Source organism: Aythya marila, assembly GCF_965140915.1.
Source record: "Aythya marila genome assembly, chromosome: 6".
In the NCBI taxonomy this organism is placed as follows: Eukaryota; Metazoa; Chordata; class Aves; order Anseriformes; family Anatidae; genus Aythya; species Aythya marila.
This window is the reverse complement of record NC_139047.1, coordinates 38,184,493-38,207,883: the sequence shown is the minus strand read 5'-3', so window position 1 is coordinate 38,207,883 and position 23,391 is coordinate 38,184,493. Positions and strand designations below refer to the sequence as shown.

General features: G+C 45.1%; 1 protein-coding gene across 3 annotated transcripts in view; it reads right to left on the bottom strand.

Annotated features, from left to right (window-relative positions):
• The window catches only part of GALNT13 (polypeptide N-acetylgalactosaminyltransferase 13), a gene marked incomplete at its 3' end in the record, with an annotated part of 101,187 nt that overhangs the window by 40,436 nt on the left and 37,360 nt on the right, over window positions 1-23,391 (bottom strand). For all 3 annotated transcript variants that reach the window (XM_082762978.1, XM_082762977.1, XM_082762979.1), the window contains exons 3-6: window positions 14,645-14,811; window positions 13,419-13,626; window positions 12,351-12,521; window positions 4,462-4,579 (exon numbers count right to left, since the gene is read on the bottom strand). In XM_082762978.1, coding sequence (XP_082619104.1) covers window positions 4,462-4,579; window positions 12,351-12,521; window positions 13,419-13,626; window positions 14,645-14,811 — 664 coding nt within the window. The remainder of the gene's footprint in view (window positions 1-4,461; window positions 4,580-12,350; window positions 12,522-13,418; window positions 13,627-14,644; window positions 14,812-23,391) is intronic.

Below are 23,391 nucleotides of genomic sequence, written 5' to 3'. Positions count from 1 at the left end.
CTTGAGCACAGTTACACTACATCCGTTAAACTTGTTGGCTGCTGTGCAGTGATGCATAAGTAATAGTTAGGAAAAAAACCCTGAAAACTCTGATACCCATCTACAAGATCACCATAATCAAATTAGCTGAATCGGTGTACCTTGAATATTTTCCCCTACATAAACACCAGAATCATGACATACATAAAAATTAATGGGGACCAAAAAAAGGGGGAAATGCTGTATATTTTAGACTTATGTATACAAATCTTTTGAGTACAATATATGAGCAAACCAGGCTCTTAAAATTAGTGAGCACAGTCCAGCACCTACGGAATACTGAAAACCACAGAGCTGCACTTTCCATCTGACCGTCTGCCAGGCGATTAGGGATTTATATACCCCAAATTCCACTCAGCCACACAGAAAGTGATTTTCAATGTCACAGCGTACTTCTGCAGATAAAATAATCTCACATTCACGCAACTTCTCCTGCCTGATGGATGCTGCATCCCATCATGCCCGTAATTATACAGCACAAGTCTCCCAGTCGCCCAAATCGGCGACCGTGCTAAGAGCGCTTACTTCGACATGTTTAACTGCTCTGTTACACCTGTAATTTTGCAATTGAAAGTAGGGGCCTCACATACCATGGGGCTGGAAATTTGTTATCAGTAGTGCTTTGTGCTCTGCGGAAAAGCTTCCTCACCAGCACCCCGCCTCACAGCTGTACCTCGGGAGAGCAGCGACCTCCAACGCACGGCTGCCGCTGCACTAAGAGCCAAGTGGATCACACACCCCTGATCCCTCAGCATTTACTGTGCAAAGTCCTACATCAGCCTAACCACACGCTGCAGAGAGCAAGCACGACACATCAGCCCGTCACGCCTCTTAGGAAACGCACACGGACACGTCTGCACAGCCTGCTGCACTTCTGGCTTCTACCAGCAAACAAAGGGAAGCAGCACCTCAGTCTTGGTAGCATGTGCATTGGCTTCTTCCAGCCTTGTTTTGCCCTGTTTGGATTTTTTCTAAAAAATTTATAATTGTTTTTTCCTCTGATTGACAGATTATTTTTTTTATTGATTATTTTCAATAGCCTGTCTGAAGTTATAAAAGCTCCTTTCTGGCTATAAAGTTTTCAGGGCATTTTCAGATCTGGAAAAAAAACAACACAGAATTTAAGAGAAGATTGAAAACGTACAAAGAATTCTACAAGTTATATATATATATACATACATATATAAAACCTTTAAGAATAAATGATGCCTTCATTAGTGTAATAAAGTTCCAGTCCCCGGCTATAAGAGATTCCTGCCAGGATATTTTTTTTCCAAATTGCTGTTATTAAAAGATATCCTCCAGAAAGGATCGTTACAGACCGCTCAGCAGTGAGCAGCAGCACAGCTAATAGACCAAACATCGATTTGCCCAGGAGTGAGGAAGCTGTACGCAGCAGTGCACGTTACCTCGATATTTTACAGGAATTGGGCAGCTGCCCCCAGGACAGCCAGGCAGCCAGCCGGACAGACAGACAGACAGACAGACATCCATCACCTGCCATTACCCCTGCGCTGCCCGTCCAGGCGACAGGGAGAGGAGGAAATCCCTGGGGAAGCCAGGTCTGGCCAGGACTCGGCACCCACGTGCCCCCAGCAATAAGGGGGGCAGGACCCAAGTAATTCTGCAAATCCCTCTGATAATCCCATCGGGGATAATCCCACCGCCTCTAATTGCCCAGGGAAGAGCTGCAGACGTTGGCTCAGGGTGGCACATCTCCTGCAGGTGCTTTACACCAGGCACATTTTTAAATTCTGAGGCCTTGGTACCTTATTGATCAAGCTGTACTTGTTGCACTTGACTACGGGGCTGGTTTCCTTTAAAGACAAAGGCTCCAAATGCTAGGAAACAGCACAGCTCGGCCATCTTCCACTTCCACGGCAATCCCTGCACTGCAAACGTATCACTTCATTTCCATTTGTGACACCGTGCCCTCTGATTAATCCAATGCATGCTTTCCTAGCCAGTAATGTTTCTTGAAGTCTATGAGGGAAAACGTGAAGGCACAGCACGTTTTCCAGCAGGATGCCCAAGGAGCTGCTCGGAGGAGCCCGAAGGAGCAAGGGAAAGCTGCTGGCCACAAGGGCAGCTCGCAGCAGCAAGGCCGTCCGCTGAGAGCCTTGCTTCACTGCTCCTGGGCTGCTCACATGTCTCGGGCTGACATTTCTAATTTAAAGCCGAAACAGCTCTCATGACAGCACTCCCACGGAATTTATATAACTTAGGCCAATCACCAGCTTGCTCACAGAAGCATTGAGTAGCTTTCAAATCCAAACTGAAACAGACCTCAAGCAATGATTATTTAGGGAAAAAAAAATAAATAACATCTAAAGTAGCGATTACAGAAAAGCCCAGGCAGCAGAACTCCAAGCCACAGCAAAGGCAGCCCCCAGCACAGCCACTGCAGCTCCCCAGGCCCTGCTGCCACCACGAGCCCCATGGCACTGGGGTTAGGGTCCCCAGGGTGGCCATGCCCTTCCCGGGTGTATGGGGCCAGCGGTCCTCACCAGCTCCATCCTCCACATCCAGCCCCACTCCCTTGGCCCCCAGCAGGAACGCAGCCTCCAGCAGCACCGCGGGGAAGCAGGAGACAGAAGAACCCAGTGGAACCGCCAGACCTCTCAGGAAAGGTTTTCAGAGTAGGTTAGCATTATTCAGCGAGGGGATGCATGGGATGCATTAGGAACGTCCTATTTAGGGCATGTCTCCAGCACAGGCTGCAAGCCGAATACATGCTCACACGCTGCTCTCAGCAGATCAAATGCTTTCTGCCAAGAAGGATCTGTTATGCCAGGGAGTGGGAAAAGACCATGGAATTGTAAATTATTTTATTTTGTTGCATTTGCAGGGCCTGGCTGAAAGATGATCGGTGTTTGCATCTTTGTTAACAAAACCAGCCACTGCCAAAAGGAGCACACATAGAATCAGTTTCCATATTATCTATCACCCACTCTGACCAAAAATCATCTCGTCTGTCTCTTTGTATTGGAGTCAGTGTTTCAGGGACTAGCCTTTTTACAATGAAAACCCAGTGTTCTTCCAAAAAAACAGTTGAATGTTTAGACTAATGAGAATGGGACCCTTCCAAAGGAAAGGCCCAAAACTGGTTCTGTAAAATGTTTTCTGGAAGCAGTAACAAAAACAAATTGCTTCAGGATTCACCCAGTCAGGCTTTTACATGCATCAGCATTTCTGATTTTTAAAATTTCAGCAAATGAGGTGAACTTCACCTCACAGAAACCATTCACTGACACTAAGTGAAAAGTGAACAGTACTAACATGCAGTACTACAGAGGCACATATTTAATGCTTTAAAGCAGTGCTATTCACTCTCTGCTTCATGGATCACTTCTAATGACACAAGAAACAAGTCTACTATCCTACAGGCTTAAGTTAAAAATATGTTCCTATACAGAGGCCCACATACATCCAAGGAGCATTTTTAGTAGCCTACATACCAACAAATGTGGATTTGAGACATTAACACTCAGAAGAAGTCTCTCTACCTTTCTATTTTACTGGAAAGTGAACCATGTATAGTTAATAGAAAATGGTCTGAAAATGCTTTCAAATTCTCAGTTGACCTCCTCCAGAAATATCTGTTTGACAAAACTCTTCAAAGTTCTCTCTGTCAATAGAAAATATTCCACCAACCCCTGGCTGAAGACAGAAGAGGAACAAAAATAAAAAGGAAAGAAGAATATATCCATGCTGCCCTATGGGCTGTGGATAGGTATAACAGGTTTTATTTTGCATACTTACTTAAAATGCAAAAATTGTTATACATCAGAGATATTAAGAGTCATTTTCAACATCCTTTCTAAAAATGATTTACTGAAGATTCAGCTTTCCAATTTTCATTTATGCCTTGAGGACAATTACTAAATGCATTTCATTCAATGAGATTTTCATCTTCTCATGGACAGCACACCTACCCCTGGTAGAAATACAGCCACTTCTCTGCAGGATGTGAAATTTCTGTGTGCTTGGATCCCATACAGAATAAAAATCCCAGCCAGAACTTGCAAGTTCATGACAGCATACACTTTCAAAAACTTCTGTTAAAACATATATTTGATTTTTCTTTTTTTTTTTTTTTTTAACTATACACATTTATACTTTCTTTATGTCAGTTAGCATTTGCACTATCTCACAGAACGCCTTGCTTCTTTCATACAAAAGGATCTAACTAAAATATTTATCATCTCAGAAGTGTAGACTAAAAGTTTCCAAACAGTAATAAAATGTTTCATGCAGTAAAAAGGACTGAATGCTATAATGAGGCATCCCCAAACATCTTCAGAATTAAAATTAACCCATGACTTGCATGACAGCTAAAACACAATCGCCCTATCTGCAGCGTAGCAACTGTTACAGCAAAACCGTGTTCGTCGACAGAAAATGAAGGAAAACGGCAATTACCCTAAAAGACATTTCAAGATTCTCGCCACCCCAGATATCCATTCCTGCATCGTAAGTTCCTATCTCTTCAAAGTAGTTTCTGTCAATAGAAAATAGGCCACCAGCCATAGTAGGGGTCCTAGTTGAAAACAAACAGAAAAGAAAAAAAAAAAAAAAAGAGGAAAAAAAGAAAAGAAAAGAAAAAATACCTTTTGAAAGACACTGTGGAATTTATCACGTGATACTACAGCACACATCTCCCCAGACATTTTGACTGTAAATATATGCTATGCACAGACATAAGAGCCCCCCCGGCGCCAGCGAGAGCGCTGCCCAAGCGCAAGCGGCCGGGCTGCCCCCGCGCAGCCTTGCAATGGTAAAGTGGATGGAATTGGGCCTGCTGCACCCAGAACAGCAGCGTAAATCCAATCGGAAATGCTTAGCGCAGAGAGTTTAATGCCTCAGCTTTGCCTTAGAGGGAGACTAAATGTGCATAAAATTACCAGGCATAATCTCTCTTAACAGGATTATAAATCCTTACAACAGGCAAATCCAGTCAGAGTGCAACTTCCCTTCGTGTAAAGATGTCCTACTTCCCTGTAAATATCTGCTCTACGTGTTTGGGGGCTTTTTTTAGCGCTCAGTGCCCGCACTGGAGGAAGACTGCTCCTTGGAGCCGGCAGGAGCACAGCCCCGTGCCCCTGCCCCAGCCTGGACCCCAGCCTGGCCCCCGGCCCCCAGCCTGTGCCGGCAGACCCCCAGCACCCCAGGGGAGGCCACAGGGCTGCTCCTGGCGTGGGCTGGGAGCCACAACCCTGCCACCACAGCTGCCCACTGCTGAGGGAGCCCTAAGGCAGCCCCGGTGCCTACGGGTATGCACACACGTACACGTGCAGGTAGCTGCGGCCTGCAGCTGTTAATGAAGGACTCGGTCACAGAAACACACTCATTTACTCCATGGTCTTTTTTAGGGAATTGCTTGTGCATTCTGCTAGGAATAGTTGCTATTCGGTGGTCAGCACAGACCTCTGTCCCCTGGCCCTGTGCAGGGGCAGCGTGAGCAGCACTTCTGCCCTACAGCACAGCATCCACCGGCATGTATGTGTTTGGGGACAGCCTTATGCAAACGCCATCCCAGAATTTTTCCAACAAACGAGTCAACACCAACAAGAATTGTTCATGTGCACTTCCGGAAAATGCAGTAAAATTGGAAAGCAGCCTGCAGTCAGCAGCAGAGGCAGGGGCAGAGGGGGGCGAGCTGGCACCCCGCAGGCCGCGGGCTGCAGGGCCATGGGGCACAGCCGGGCCGCGAGCAGCTCCCGCTCGCCCCCAGACCTCGGCCAGGGCAATTTGTCTGCTGAGCAATTATCTTCCAGCTGCCTATCACTACTGCCATTAAAAAAAAAAATTAAAAAATTAAAAAAAGAAAAAAGAAAGCACAGTTTAACAACACTGCAGTTACCCACACTTTGTTTCTATTTTTCTCCCTGGGCTCTCAGCACCCACAGCTCAGTTAATTAGCCGGCTGGCATTGGGACACAGCTGAACCTTTGTAGGCTTCAAAGCTGCTTCACTGCCCTCACCTCACCCAGTGAGATGGCAAATGCCACTGGTGTGGCACGAGTAAAGCCATCCCTGCTGCTCTGGGACTGAAACCCACAGCCTGTGCCCCCTGTCCTTCCCCTTCCTCCCTTCAGTTCCTTCCCTGGAGGAAGGCAGTTTGCTCGAATACCGTCAAATTTTCCATTCTTGCAAAGATTCAACGTAAATGATTTTTGAATGATGCAATTGAGTTGTACATCAAGATCAGGATTCTTCTGAAATGCCATAGGCAAAAGTTTATGAAAAATAAAAATGCGTTCCCCTAACTACTTGCTAACTGAAATTGAAAGTGCTGAATTTCAGGCTGTAAAAATGCAAGTAACTCTGTACCGATCTATGCCACAGATTCTTAAATAACTGAAATGTAGCAGGCAGGACTATTCTCTGCTATGTAAATGTAATGTTGCATAAACAGATCTGCAGAGCTCTCACTGTAAAAACAGCTGAAACAGTAATTTTAGCAAGAGGCAGGGTTTCTACATTTTTTCTCAGCTTTTTGCTTATTAGCTATATTTTGCCTACTTGGAGTCATACTAGCAACTACAGTAATATGTTATGATTAATGCTAATCATCATTCAAACCCACTTCTCATTTCATTTTGGAGATATGGTCTGCTTTTCAGTTCTGTAACTGCCGGCAGCAAGCAGGATTCCCGTTCCTGTACCTACATCTCTAACTTCACAGAAAGAGAGCAGTGCAGCAGAAGGGGTTTTAACAGCTCTGGTTTTGCAGCATCCCAAAGATGCCCCCCCAAAGCCAGCTCGAGCAGCCCCAAGGGGACTCGAGACCATGCTGTGGCCAGGGGAGCTGGGCCCACAGCCACCCGCCATCACCTCCCCTAAGCCCTGCACCCTGCGCATCAGCTCAGTGTGGTCTAAAGTCATGCCTCTAAGTGCACGTCTGTACCGTGGTCAGGGCTCAACCTCTGCTCAATGAAGCCATCGGGAGCAGGAACGCTCCTCAAGCAATATTGGGCAAGGCCCTTGCTTCCTGCTGATCAGTTCAGCATTAGTCCTAACTGAATGAAGGGCAAGTATGGAAATACCCACAGAAACTTGCCGTGGTTCTGATACTGCGGATGTAAGACGAGATATTTTTAAATTGACCACGGCACAGGCAGTTTTCTAGTGCCCCTGGCAAAATTATGGAAGGAGCAATCAGTTCACTTATCGACAAAACATGTACAAATATTGGCCAAGGATTTTTCAGTGGAAAAAGAGGAAGGTAATAATGAAAGTTTTAACAAGACCATTGCATTTCGCTGGCACTCTCCACGACCAGTTATCACTGGATGGGAGATGGGCCACACCTGAGACCTGACTGCATTGCCCAGGACTCTGTTTTAGTAATTCTCCAATCTACCCACACCCACCTGAGCACCTGCAGGAAGCACCTTTACTGCATGGCTGTCTAGGGCCAAAATGCCCTATCTAGGGCTAACCCCAAGAACTGCTCCCCGGGCAGTGAGCAGGGTGTTATGCTGGAGCCAGGCTCGGGGCCAGGGGCATCGAGGAGCTGCTGGGGGTAGAGCTCTGGCTGCCAGCTCCCCCTGTGCTCAGGGCAGCCACCCAGGTCCTGCTCCCAGACAGCCCTCTGGGAACAGAAGCCAGCTTTGCACTTAAATAACAGATTTTGAAAAGGCCTAATCATTTACAAAGTGTGCAAAGCCAGAGGTTACTCGCAATTGCTGGAAGCAACTGCATTTACTTTGCATGGAAACAAGATCAAACCCTTGAGGTGCTTTAAAACAGCAGGGAACAGAATTCACTATTCAAACCAAAGGGCCTGGGTGTATATCGGCCCACAGACGTGAGCCCTGAGGGGTGCTGTTCCGTCAGAGTACAAAACGCACCTCGCAGCACCACCTGGAAGCCTCCCAAGCTCTCTGGCTCAGGTAATGTTTGCTCTCAAAGCCAAAGATTGCACTTGATTTCTGCAATGCGCCTCAGAATGAAGTATTTGTCTTCAACAGCTCTGTCTCTAGGACCAATTTTTTCTTCAGGTATTTCTTCTACATATTTCCACCTCCTATTCTCACTTTATGGTCTTGGTCCTAGCAAAGATATTGCACTGACTGAAAGCTCCCTGATATTCTTTCTTTTGCTTCTGATCATTATACATGTAAAAAAATATAATTACATTTAAAAAAAATAAACAAGGATGGAAATGCCATTACCTAATGACCACTGACTCCTATCCCCTCCTCCCTCCCACTGGGGGCACTGAGCGGGCTCCACACTGTCGGTGTTACCGCCCCTCACCTACCACTTGTAAACGGGAGCATCTGCAACCTGGAAACACTTTTGATACCTTCACAAAACTGTGATTCTTTGGGGAAAGGTTACCCGCTTCGACTGCTCTGGGAAAGGTTACGCTGTCACGGTGTTAGCTGACCTGACAGAACGCTAGCTAAAGGAAGAAGAACACGAAAGCAAGGAAAAGGATGTTAAGTGAGTGCTTAAGAATCAAAAGAAGAAAATAAGGGGGGGAAAGTGCTACGGGCTCACGTGTAAAGCCCAGCAGCTGCAATGGCGTACGTGCGTGTACCTACACCAGAACCCGTTTTGTCCACGGCAAAGCACTGCTAATCAGTATGGGAGGCACCTACACATCTCACCGTTTTGTTTGCTAAAAATATGACAAACAGCCCAACTTTTCTAATAGATTCCAGTAAGAAAGTTCTACAGCTGTACTGCATGACAATTAGCTGTAGGGCTTGAACATCAGAGTCACTGAATTAATTAACCTTTTCCCATCAATTCCAGAGATTCCAGCAAGGGTGGATGTTGCAGTTGACTCAAACACCTAACTTACGACTTTAACCATTTCTTTAATTCCATAAAACAAACAAGCAAGCTGTGTTTCACACCCACTAGCTAGAAAGAACCTGGTACCTTCTGGGAACACCTCATGGTCTACGTTTAACTTAGCATTGGGATTAGTGGATGGCTGAGCGCTGTCCATACCAACGAGTGATCTCTCAGCAGCAAGCTATTCTGGTCTTTGTCATAAAAATGTATATACAATAATAAACGTTACACCCAAACAGTGAATCCTATATAAAATAATTCAAAGAGCCAGAGAGGGGTTGGGGTCAGAAGGGACCTCAAAGCGCACCCCGAGCCACCCCTGCCATGGGCAGGGACCTCCCCCAGCCCAGGCTGCCCAAATCCCACCTCGGGGCAGCCTGGGCCACGGCCTCACTGCCCTCATAGTTTGAAAACGCATGCAGTGTGATATTAAATCTAAAAAGGAATGGTAGGAATTTATCAATGGTATTATGAAAGGTAAAAATTTTAGTAATTTTTCCAACTATATGGATTTTTTAGTGTAACAAAAAGTGTAATTTGAATGCAATGATTATATTATGCATATGCACAAACTAACATGTAAGCCAACAATTTTTATGTACTCTATGCTCATTCCATTGATTACAAATTAAAAATATGCATGCATACATATTCAATATATGTAAGACTAAAATAATGTCATAGAATGGTGAAAGCAACATAAAACAAACAAAAAAATGAAGCCATCAATTTGTTTCGAAATTTGTGGTGTGGGTTACACTTTTCTTTCTTTGTAGCCTCTCAATTCTTGAATAGTCAGGTAGCAGCGGTTGCCAAAAACGTTCTGAACTTAGCTGAAATATTACACCTTTTCTCCTGGGATGCTGAATTTGCTATTGTGTTTGACACCTTGAGACTGATTTACGGCTACAATCTCTTGGACCGCTTTTGATAAGCATTTACAGATAGCAGCTAGCACTGCAAGCAGCTGATGACCTACTGACTGTTATTTCCTAGATGAAGTGCGTTTCACCTCTGCCCAGTTTCCACCAGCTGCCAGTGTTTCCAGATGAAATCTCACATCCCAGTTTTGACTAGGAAGGATGAACTCAGAAGGATTTGGGGATGGCAAGGGTTTTGTACCATAACAGAGATGCTTGGATGATCTGTTTGGGTCCCCAGTCTCCCTGGTCAAGTGAGAGGGATGCATTTGCCTTCACTTCTCATTTCCTGCATCCATAAGACGCCGGAGCAGGGCAGCTTCAGCTGCTTCTCGGGTTCCCCTCCCACCAGGTAAAATGGGAGATGACATGGGCAGTAGGGAGCATCTTATGCCAATACAGAAGAGACCAAAATTTCTCCCCTAGGTGGCCAGAAAGGGCATCTGTGTCGAAAAGCTAACAATTTGTGCCTCAGCCAGCACAATTACACACCCCTGGAGCTATCGCTTCACTCTGAAACACTTGTCAAAGGGATAATTATGGAGCATGTTGCACTTGTCATTAACCTCTGGCTCCTTCACCCCCCACTCTGCTCACTAACACCCATCTTTACCAGGAGGAGTCCCAAAACGCACAATCACCAGCTACAAGCTGGCAGGGAAAAAAACTGAAAAGCTGCTTTTTCTGTTTGCTTGTTTTAATAACTTTAAAAGCCAATTACATGTACGGTTCTGGATTAACTTTAAGTAGTCCTTTATTTCAAAATAAGGAAATACGGACTTGGATTTGCATTTCTTTGAAAACTCCCTGTGTCTGTGAATGGATCCGACACGGGAGAGACAGGAGAACTAGCGCAAGGCGAAGGACGCGAGGGGAGCAGCAGCCAGCGAGGCGTGAGGCTGCGCAGCTCGTTAGGATAATGAACTCCACGAATTTTAACGCACACCTCAGCTGTAATGAAATAGCTTCTGGCACAGCTGACTGAAATAGCTGACTTCACAGCTGGCTGATAAAATTTTAGATCATGAGAAAAACAGTTCTTTTGACTCAAAAATCAGTTCCATCACCCTTCTGCTAACAACAGGGTCTGCTTCTGCTCCCTGGGGCACCGCTTGCATTTACAGCCACCCCACGGACTCCAGCACAGCTCTGCTCCCTGCCCACCGTGCGTTTCCCAAGGGTTTTACACCCAAACAAGGCATTGACATGCACATATCTGGGAAACCAGGCACAACTGGCCCAGAGAGGGTGAGAAACCCAGACCACAACCCAATGGCAGATGCCCTGCTGAGACCTTCCCTCGGCACAGAGCTGACCCGGGTCCTGGTCTGACCCATCGGTGCCCAGAAGGAAGGGATGTGTGATGTGGGAGCTGGGGAAGGGCTGAGATGCCCGGGGAGCTGCCCAGAGCAGCCCACGCTGGGAGCAGACACGGCCCCGAAGCCTCCTGCGGCTTCCTCCCTTCTGCCTGTGCACGAGCATCTACTGCCTCCTCTGAGTACCAGACTCAGCGGTGAGGCACGGCTTTCCTCTTTAGCTGGGTAAAGAGGAAAACAAGGTGGTTCCTCAGATGGCTTCCTGAGAAAGAAATCTAAAAAATGCAGCGCTTCCCTGACTCCAGACTTTGAAGAACATAAAATGACAGATTTTGGCCATCTGCAGCGTAAGTAGCTTTGAAAAGCTTTTCTTCGCCCACCCACTGCCTTACCTGGATTCTTTTTTTGCAAAGCTTTGCTGTGAGCTGCTGTCCCCTGAGTTGGCTCTCTCTTTATCTGCCTGTTGCCCACAACTGGGGGTATGCAGGACTGAAATTCTTTCCACTTCATCATGTCTCTTAGACAGGTTTGAAACCATTACATCCACTTGTGAGAGCTTTTTTTTTTTTTTTTTTTTTTAATTTTATTTTTTATTTTAGTTTTCATGAAGACCGAAGAAGCTATTAGAGCTGAGCAAATAACCCATGGCAACTAATTTATTCAATTTGTTTGGTTTCAACTTCATTTAAAATTTTCCTCAAGGTTTTGCTACAGACCTTGGTTGAGCAATTAAATGAAGGAGGTTAGGAAGGATCAGAGGAATTCTGGACATATACTTAGATCAGTTTTGACTGGGTGTGCACTGTCATCAGTTTTATTTTCTAGGCAACAGAAGCATATCTTTTAAGAAGTGCAAATTATCATAACCGAATGGTGGGGTTAAACATTCAAAAATTTGCTTTTCAGAAATATGTTGTAATATTTATTTTAAATTATGGAAACAGTAATAACTGTAAACATAAGTTCAACAAGGCTATTGGCAGAAAACAAACATACAGGAAACTTCAATACTTACATAGCTGGTATTAGTTTGAATTATTAAATGTTCAAAAGAAAATGTAATGAGTTTTCTCAGCTCTGATAACCACCTTTCAGCATTAAGGCTAGGTCAGATGTTTTTTTCTGCCCTGAACAGTGTGCCGCAGCTATCTGACATGTACAGTATCTGATACTGCAGCAAAATCTTAAGTATTAGATGTTATTATCTGCATGGACAAGCTAAAGAGTCAAATGTGTAGTATTCTTGGTTCACTCTCCTTACCTTACAGGCAAGGTCCTGTCCCCTTTCCTCCTGTCCATCTCCCTCTGGGGAACTGGATACCAGCGGAAGTTGAGTTTCCAGTTAAACCCCCCATAAGTCATGTCCGACCCAGCCATGTATTCAAATGTGTCATCGCTGATCACATCAATGATTGGGCACACAACAGTTTTCCTGTAAGAAAAAAGAATGGCTTTAAAACCAAACTCTTTTTTTCTGAATATCCCATGGTTTTACATTGAGGCTCCTGTGCACAAAAGCCAATTTACCACGGTTCCAGCTTCTCTTCCACAAATGAGGTTGTGCAAACTTCATGTTTTCTGTGGTCAGCAGCTTTTTGGGGATGTTGATTCCTGCTGTGCACCCAAAAGCTGAAAGCTGCCCACTCCTAACCCTGCCTGGGGCCTCCTGCTCATCAGCCAAATCCTCTCCACATGGCAGGAGTGACTGCCACACACCTCACCCCTGCAGCACGAACCATTCAGTGCTGGCAAATTCTTCTCCTTACTTCTTACTTACGTGTAATAGTTCCCCCCATGTTCCTCTCCTCTTTTCTAATGCTGGCACTTGTGAGATAAACACAAGAATATTTCTGCTTGGGGCTGCAGGACTCGAGCAGGGCTGGTTTTACCATAGCCACGTGCCCATGCCTCATGGAGCACACGCAACACACCTTTGGTAAATGAGAACAAAGCCCACCTCCTGTGTCTGCAGGCATGCACGTGCAGGAAAAAGAAAAGGCAAGCAAATTTCAGACACTATGGGAGGTCACAGGGACAAGAAGAAGCGCAGGGTGAAAAGAGGGGAGAAAGATGGACTAGGACAGAAATCTGCTCTAAGAATCAAAAGCTTATCATATATTTAGAATGAGATTTAGACATAAATGTTACAGAATACTATATCTTTCTCTTAAATCTTTTAAAATATTCTTTTTCAGCTCACTGCATTTTTTTCATTTTTACTTTGTTTTTATTATTTTTTTTAGCTGCACAGCAACCAAGGAAGAGCCTGGAGCTCCAGCTGAGGCTGGAGGCAGGTTCCCTGCACCCGGCCACCCGAGAGCCACCTCACCTGTCCTCCTTTATCCTGGCCAGCAGCGGCTCGAGCCAGCCCAGGGTGCACTCGCAGTGCGCGTCCAGGAAGGTTATCACCTGCCCCGTGGAGGCTGCTGCCCCCCGCAGCCGTGCGCGGATCAGTCCTGACCTCTGCTCCATCCGAATGATTTTTATGGAGACTTCCAGCTTTTTCACGTAATTCTCTAGTGAAGTCTTCAAAAATTCTGCCAAAGATAATTGGAAAAAAAAAAAAAAAAAAAAGAAAAGACCAAAAAACACATTATTTTAGCTGGGTTCAGCAACTCCTGAGGACTCCAAATCTACCTGCAGAGTGTCTGTGCTGTGCTCAGCTGTCCAAGGGCTGCCATGCATGAGCGCTGCCATAACCCAGGAAATGCATTTGGACACATTTATAGATTATCTGAAGACCAAGAGCAGAGCTACAGAGGTTCATACTGCAACTTGGTTCAACGCAGCCAAGGAAAACAGTCTGTGCAGACACACATAATTATCCCAGCACCTCATGGAAACATCACAGAAAAAAAGATTTTTAAGTAAGTCACAATCAGTTTCCTAGAAATAAGTCAACAATTAATACTGAGTGTAAAATGATTACGCTTTTGCTACAGCCAAATACAAATATGGCTATATTTGATGAATTTCACCATTTGAACCCTCTAGAACTCCTAAATTTGTTGCTTTTAGAAAAATTACTTGGTCTTGCACAAGGTGAAGATGTTTACGGTTCCATCCATTCCATTTACAGAACATGATTCCCTTTTCCAGATAATATCAGTTTCACGTTTCACAGCTTTATTTCTAAACACCGATTTAAAAATAAGGTTACTTTAAATTAAAAGGGACAACACCAAAAGAAATGAACCGCAAATACCAGCTTATCAATAGAGCAGTGGAAGGAAATTGGCTCAGCCTGGACATTCAGTAAAACCTGAAGCACAGCACAGGGCTCCTGAGAGACAGCGAGGGAGAGACAAAAAGAGAGAGATGGAGAAGGATTCTGCTGTTCGCAGCAACGTGAAATGAGAAACCATAGTGCAAAACAGGACTAATGAAATTCTGGCTAGGAGCACCACACACAGCCTTCCAGCCTGATAACCAACCTTCGTCTCTGTTACTATCTGAAATTGTATTTTAGCTCTTGCCTATCGATGCAATGGTGCAGCATCCCCAAACGGCGCTACAAGGACACGTGAAGTGCAACTCCTCCCCGCAAACACCCACCTCTCTCGCTGGCATCATCGACCAGGATGATTTCAGCAAGCAGGTGATGAGGCGAGCGGTTTATAACGCTGTACACCGTCCGAAGCAAAGTGCTCCAGGCTTCGTTGTGGAACACGATGACTACGCTTGTGTTCGGGAGCTCGTCAGGGTAGACTTTTGTCTTGCACCTGCCAACACATACAGAAAAAATAGATAGAAAGGGTGAAGTTAATCTTTAACAAAAACCTAAGGAGCTCTATCAACAGGAAAGTCTCGAGGAAAAGGAGCTCTAAGCCTTTTGAACAGGATATATTGCAAACCAGCTACTGATCTCTTCATGCTCCCAAGGGAGAAGACCAAGAGGCAAAGGGACTTGTAAATTCTGTTTTCTTGCTAAGAATGCATGGAGAAGCCCCCAGAGGTGGGGCACCACTGCACTCACTGCTCACAGAGACACAGGGCTCCTCGCTCCCACGTGTTTCTGCACCCAGAAATCAGCATCCAGAGCCACAGCCTGAGCACTGCTGGCACCTCAAATGCAAAAATCGGCTGTGCACAAGACAAGGTGCAATTAACATACAGCATATCAAGCAGTTAACAGTTAGGCTAAGTAAGTCTTTTATTGTGACAAATCCCAAATCCTGTGATTTCAGATGCACACACCTCCGAGACCTTCCCATTTTCAGTAGCTTCTTGAAAAGAAGAAAAAAATTACTATTTTCCAGAACACTCTCTATGCCCATTCAGTGCAAGAACAAGCGACGAATATCTCACCTATTTTCTGAAACTGCAGAAATCAAGGCAAAGTGAACAACAGATACCAAACACAGCTGATTTTACAAATGCACATTAGAGTTATTTGCTTCCTACTAAAGTTAATCCAGAAATCTGTTTATTCTCTCCAGATCTGACACGTTTCAAAATACAAGCGTACCTACATCCATCTGTCAGCACAGGTCAAATCTATTTAAACACACTCAGTATGGACTGTTAACCATGGTGATTTAAAATAGTTTCCACTACTTTATTTTTTATTTTTTGATATTTCATTGTTTTAGGATTTTCTACTCTAACCATGATACTATTACCATGCTCCTAATGCAGGAAGACACTTCCAGCACAGATAGGTAAGCGTGTATTTGCTTTCTTCAGCAGAGGCATACACACACTAGTGAATTAACTTGTACATGAAGTACGAATAAACTATGTATGGATTTTAGTGCATATTCTTCATAATACCGCATATTCAAAGCTTCACCAAAAAAATCTAAATTAATGAATTATTTACTAGCATGTATATACTCTGCATTCTCTGTGACACAAGCACAATGTTATCACTTTTATCTATGTTATTTGAAAAATCAACCAGTCCAGCAAATGCAATACTTCCTTAGGAGAAGCCTCCTTAGCACATCAAACTTCTGTATGAAGAGCCATGAAACAAATGGTTAAGATCCCTAAAGAAAACTCAGCTTGTCCATAAAGTTTCTTTCATAAACATCATCTACCATAACAAAACTCTCTTTAAGCTTTTCTTCTGCCTCATTGCTATTAAAATGGGGCTAACAGTAGCTATCCACATATATGTAAGCACATATATATGTGTGCACACATACCTAACAGTGTTGACATCCTTTTGATGAGCACCACTGGAGTTTGCTTGCAAGCATCCCGCCTTTGCAACTTCAGCCACCCGATTAATTATATGTCTAGACATCAGCTATGATTTAGATTCAAAGTTCATATTAAAAAAGTTTGTAACTCATTAACCTCCACGTCCACTGAGGTGTCTAAGAGTGCAAGCTTAGCAGAACAATGTGTCCAAGCCCAGACATTTCAAATTTATTTATTTCAAAAGCACACTGAAAGGGCATATACAAAGCTGGCATAAGTCTGTTTGACCCATATTTCACAACAATCATTTTAATTACATTTAAAACAGATACAATTTTGGAAATTGGAAGAGAGATGTTACATAAGATCATGTTTAAAAATGTTCAGAAATATTCACCAGCAGTGAAACGACAAGAAGAGAAGGAAGAGATATCTCCTTGTTTGCAGCTTAATGCTAAATTGGTAGTACAAGGGGAATATTAAGGAACAGAATGTTTGTCATCAGGTCGTGTTTGCCAAAATCTCCAGAATTTTAGCCATCGTTCTGGTTATTCTCCAAGGTACGTGAGGGTACCCAGAGAAGCTAAGGGCTAGGTAAGTTCAGGACGTTTCTCAAGAGGTTGCATGTCCTGCGTTTTGCAGCAGAACCATCTAAATGATAACAAATCTTGCCATGAAAGCCTGGGAGCAGCATCCTTACTGCACGTCCTTCAGAGCTTCCACAGTGACCACATGAGGTAATGCACCATGAAGGCAGGAATCCCTCTCCTGTCACTACCGAGGGCTCTCTGCACGCCCCTCCTTAGTCTCTCAGACAATTACACGGTGGGATTATCCTCCCTGGAGGAGGATTATTCCATTTCCAAACGAATTCATTCTGGCGGGGTGCTATGTATAGTTTCTCAGCTACATCAAGTGATGAACTGGGATTTGTTGATATCTGGTCTGCTCATCAGAGACTAAATTAAACCCATACACTTTGTTTAATTTGGGTCATTTGCTTTCAGTAGAAAATGTAAATGCCAGTACTTTGTCTGCATTATAGCATAAAATCCATATTTCATTAGATGTTATTGCAGCACTTAACCTGCCCAGAGCAGCCCTGAGCCCAGCCTGGGCGGCGCAGTGGGCCCCGCGCTGACCTCCACCCACAACACACAGCAAACCCAGGAGCCGTGAAAACCGAGGCTCTGCAGCGAGTTTAACTTCCTCCTGCTTTCTGGGAGCTTCTGGAAAGCTTTCTGGGAGCTTTTTGGGAGCTTAAACGGCACCTCTGCCACGTAAGGCAGAGGCCAGGGGCAAGGCATTGCCCAGGCAGTAATGCTGTGAGCAAAGGTAAATTTGGGGCTGTCTATGTTTGTACTTTAGCTATCAGAAAGGGTTTTGTACACATTTTTTGGTTTCCTCCAAGTCTTTGAACATCACAGATTTTGACAGCCTAAGTTATTTAGGCCATCTGATGATGCCAGCCACTTTGGCTCCAAGAAAAACATGAAGCACCATGGCGTAGCAATACGTTACGCTCAACTTAAAGACCTGAGTATTGCAGGGCAGTACTGCTGCTGCTGCCGTCCCATGCCCTTCCCCAGGACAGTTTCATCACCACCAGTCCCTGTCCCACCCCTGTTGGTGTTCCAGCGAGCAGACACCTGCTGAGCACCCTGCTCACACGGAGGTGTTTGTAAGCTCAGGGAGGATAAAAACCTTCCACTTCCCGTTACCGAAATAATTACAGTGACTCACGCTGCATTTTTTCTACTTCAAAAATACACTGCGCACTGACGAAGTGATAAATAAGTCATCTGCTCCTCACACAGCTATCAAGCACAAGGCCTCCTGCTTTGCCTCCCCTCCGTTATTTACAATGCGTGCTGATTGTTCAACATGCACCAACACTGGAAACACGTTCCCAGAAACATTGGTTTTTCTCATGCAGTCATCAGATGTTACTTTATGAATACACATGAAGTAAATACAGCTGTTTAAATGCGAGAAAAACACATTTTTCAAGATCAATAACATGGAAACAGAGTGAGACTCTATTTACCATCTTTCCCGTTGGCAAATTACGTGCACATGAAGGGCTGCGCTGTGATTTTCTCTCTTCCAGAATTGTACCGAAGCTCTCAGGAAGCAACTCAAGACAGAAAGTCGTACAGAAAAGCAAAATACTTGGAGGAAAAAAATGAGACTATAACAATTATATACTATTTGTTATGTAGTATTTTTGATACGACGCATTGGGGAACAAAGAACTATGTTAAATATATCTGGTTTATACGGCTCGGGGGATTTTCATGATTATTTAGTCATTACCTTCTGGTGCTTTGCATCAGTGAAAATGCAAAACATGAAAACGCAAAGGAAAGGCTTGTCACGCTGAACACTGGCACAATCCCTCTTGCTGCAGCTGACTTGCTGTGCCACACCGAGCCAGCCCAGCCCTGCCGACCACCCTGCTGCAGGACCGCGGCCACCACGGTGCCACCAGCACCAACACACGCAGCCTCTCCGGGAGCACAGCAGCAGGATGCACCCTCACGGCTCTGTCCCCATCAGCAGGGCAGCTGTCTCACACAGCTCAGGGACAGGTTAGGAAAGAGAAACAGGAGGCAGCCCAGGAATCAGTGATATAGAGGGGTTATCGGCCCGATACAGCACGGGGATCCCAGATTGCAGGCGCAGGCAGACCGAGCATCCAGCAGCAGTGCATGCCGCAGGCTGAGGTAATAGGAAGAGAAGAAGGATGAATGCACCACTTCCCGGCACTGAATTAGTAAACCCTTGGCTTGCCACACAGTGCATCCTCCGTCCATTTTTAATTCAGATCCATGTTCTCATTAATACTACATGCGCAGCTGTGGTGGCATTTTCATCCAGGTATCCAGCACGCATTTATTTGTATCACCACGCACAGACACACCTATGCAGATATGAAGAGGACTTGAACAGTGCCCATTAAACCCCAGCTGTGACCAACCTGCCAGGTGCTCGCAGGGGCTCAGCAAGGTGGGTGGACGAGGCAGAGCTCTCCTGACACCCCTCGGACAGCCCTGCCACACACACCTCTTCCTCTTGCAGCTCTCCACAGCCACCACCTTATTGCAGCCCATTTCCTGAGCGCGGATGCCTCCCTGCAGCTCATGCAACCACAAGCCATCAGTTCACCCTGGGCAGCCATCACACCTCGTACCTACACTATCACATACAACACAAGGTCAGAGCTCTAAAACTGAGAGCAGTGTCAGGACGTGAGAAAAACTCACTCGTAATTTAACAGAAGTGCACCTTAAGACCCGTAACAAAGACTGGCATAACCAGAAGCGATGAATTTCCCATTATGCAGCAAGTTCATCTGCAGCACTGCCTGCTAAAAATGACAACACTGGAGTTTCTTTAACTGCCAAAGCATCAGAAGTTATACGGCAAATTAAATCAATAAACTCATCTCTGTATGGAAGGGTTACCTTCCAGTAAACTTAATTCTCTGCAGTTTTATTATTATTGTCTTAGTGTCACGTCCAGGTATGTCATTTTGCCAAGAACGATCAACAATTACTTTACACAAAATGAAAGAATTCACCTTTAAATAGGTTATCACATTCCCAAAGTGGTTTTTCTTCTAGGATGAATCAATATTGAATTAATATTTAAATAAAGGACAAAGAAGAAAACAGAAAGAAACATCATTAATTTTTAACACATACTAGAACAACGCCATGTATTTAAATGTGTTCTTATTTGGAAAGAAGTATGTGTCACATGCCAATTCTGGGGAAAATACTTACCATTTCCCAAGTGAGCTCAGGGAAACTCAGATATTTATTTATAGGTGACTTACGCACTGCTCTTTGGTCATGCTGCTGCCAGGCACTGTTGGGAGGCAGGCGGTGCAGGGGGAGCAGCACCGCTCGGTGCTGCCTTTGGGGCAGTGGATGTTGGATGACCTGAGCCGGGCGGATCACCGGTGTACCCAGCTGATTCTGCTCTTGGGATTTCACAGGTGCCCAGAGTTGTGGCTGCCCCTTCCCTGGGGTTCAAGGCCAGGCTGGATGGGATTTGGGCAGCCTGGGCTGCTGGAAGGTGTCTCTGCGTATGGCAGGGGTTGGATTTACATGGGCTGTGAGGTCTTTCCAACCCAAACCATTCTGTGATCCTACGAAATCAAGCCAGCGTGCAAGGTCTCGATGCTCTGGCGTTACTCACCACTGCCGAGGGGCATGCACCATTGCTCGGCAAAGCTGGCGGTCAGCCTTGTTCCTTTACCTCCCTCTGGAACCAGAACAAGCTGCCATCATCGCCTCACAAGATGCCAAACCACATTAATGGGTATTGATTATACTCCAGGCACTTTATGATGCTTTATTCCACACTTTATGATGCTTTATTCCATGCTAATAGCACATAACGAAAGTTGTTTGTGCTCTGCTGTATCAGGCTTTCAAGCACACACAGCTATCGCATTATTCCAGGGGGGTAGCGCTGGTATCCACAGAAATATTCATAGATAACTGAATTCGAAGTAATTTCATCTCGAAACAGGCCTAAAAAATGTAAGGAATGGCACACTTCAGTTCCAAAATATTCCCACAAGCCAACAGCTTACTCCATGGTCAGTAATAAGACAGGGCCACTTCTGGTTTCCCTCCTGGAGAAGGACAACCTGGAGAAGCCCGTCTCCTTTTGGCAAAAATCACCATGCACCTCACACCACGCTAAATGCGGCACTGGCATGACACAGCCCTCCGCAAGCGCCTGTGGAGAGCTGCATTTGGGGAATGCTCCCAAGCCACAAACCTTCCCTTCAACGCCGGTAACTGCGCCGTGTTCAGATCACCGCTGCTTGGGGTTTTGGTTTTGGTTTCTAAAAATCACGCTTTGGAGTATAAGTCAACCACTCACAGCAAGCAATAATTTATTCCTGGGTAAGCGGTAACTTTTGGACTAGAGAATCCTGTGGCCTAAATACAGCTTCCTCATATACAGCATGTGTGAGATCTGTTAGGCAAGGAAATTCAGACCGCTCTAATGAAATACGTGGTACAATATTATGAACGGAAAAAAAGACTGAGTGCTTGAATTCCCTGCCAGAATCGGAGAATTATTTTCAGCTCAATTTGTCATTTCTCCCCCCTGCCATGCCCCACGTAACTGCTAACTCAGCAGAAGCTGCAGAAGGGTCCATTTCTGATGGCCATGCAGAGAACCAGCACTCAGCCAGGGAAACATCGCATTGCCATGGATGAGATTCTGCTGCCACGTCTCAATACACACTGCTTTAAACTCTGCTTTAATAAATTCACTTAAATTGCACCAGCTCCTATTTTAAACTGAATTTTATGCAAATAAAAGGTAAATAGGAAATAACTGAAAAGGAATTTATTTCACTTAGAGGAAAGAATTGTGCCAGAACCGCATCCACATTGCCTTACTGAATGTTATTGTATCAAAATACTCCAAAGCTAATCAAGTCTTACATCCAGCAGATGAAAGACGTGAAAATCTCATGAAAATTGTCTCCGGTATGTCATTACAGAGTATAAACAGGTTTGCACTTTGCAGGAGCGAAGACCCTCCAAGCACCCCTTCAGCTACCTCTGTTCATCAGGCTTCGGGTATAGCCTGAACAGCAAATATTCCTTGGGGGGTTTCAACCCCAAATTCTGCTTCAATATTTTAAAAGTTACTTCTGAAGTCATTTACTAAATGCTTAAAGTTCTTTTTATGTTTGAGGAAGATCATAATAACACAACACAGTATTATTATTATCATAATTATTACTATATTATAAGCAAACAACATTGCGTAGAGGATGCTTTTTCAGGGGACTTTACTACAGGCCCCTTCTTTCTTTCTCTACTTTTTCCAATTAAGAAAAAAATTTAAGATCTGCCAGTCCTAAGTACTTTAACCGTCAGCTGAAGGGATTTTTACATTACCCTTAAATGGAAGTATCAATACCCCCCCAGATTTGAAAATGATAGCAATTACATGTGGCTTGCAGCTCAATTCAGGACAAGTCTGTAATGGAAGTGACAATCGATCAGATGAGGCTTTCTGCGATGGCTTTTCATCGTTAATTTTGTTCCATTTCCATCGCCATTTTTTATTTTATCATTGCTGAATCCTCTTTGAAATTCACCAGGCTAACCCTCCCCTACTTCTTAATGTATTTCCCAAAATACTTTAGCAAGTATTAACTTTGGGTCCCAAAACCTCTTACTTGGAACATTTCCACAGACCGCCTTGTCTGTCACAATCTGCCTGGCGCAGAGGATGGCAGCCTGATCTTCGGGCTCTGTAGCAGCCTCTACAGCAGGATCTGGAGCCGCCAGCTAAGGGGGAAGTTCTGCTCACATCATGTGAAGACAAGAGCAGTGCCATACCTTGGTGCCAGCCGCTTGGCTCTTCACCCCGTGTTTCCAGTAAGGCACTGCTCGATGATGCGCTTCGCAAGGCAGGTAAGCGCCGTGCTGGATGCAGAGCAGATGGCTGCTTCTCATTCTGCAGCAGCCCCGTCCATCGGCTGAGCCCACATGAAACAGCTCTTTTATGGACATAACCCACAATCCTGGTGCTCTGCACCCTCTGCTTTACACCGCGGAGCGACCACAGGGGATAAGGAGTACCCCGCCGGGGGCAGCTCACCAAGGCAGCACGTTGGGCATGCCACTGCTCCCACACCCTGCACTGCCCAGAGACCCGCTGGAGCACATCCCCGAGTCAAGCACTGCACAACTGGAAGCCCAGAAGCCAGCTCACGGTGCCCACCCAAAGCTGGCGGTTTCCCTTACAGCCACTTTTTGTTTCAGCGAAGCCAGAATGCTGCGATGTGCACACCCACAGTGCCAAAGCCCCCTGCATAGTGCTGATAAAAGCTGAACCAGGGGTCCTTAACGCCTTTGCTGTCCACATTCAGTGCTTGACGATCCGGTTGTAGAAGCATCTATCACACTGCAGGGCTGAGATGGCATTTGCTTGCCCCACTCCCTGACCTCTTCAAAACAAAACAAAACAAAAAAAAACAAGCATAACCATGCATTTTAACCACTAAGGGCTCTTATTTTAGTAAAGAAACTATGATCGGCTGGTTTCTTGCTGCGGAATATAATTTTGCAGGGTGTTCTCACTTCTCAGTTGAACCTCGAGGCTCA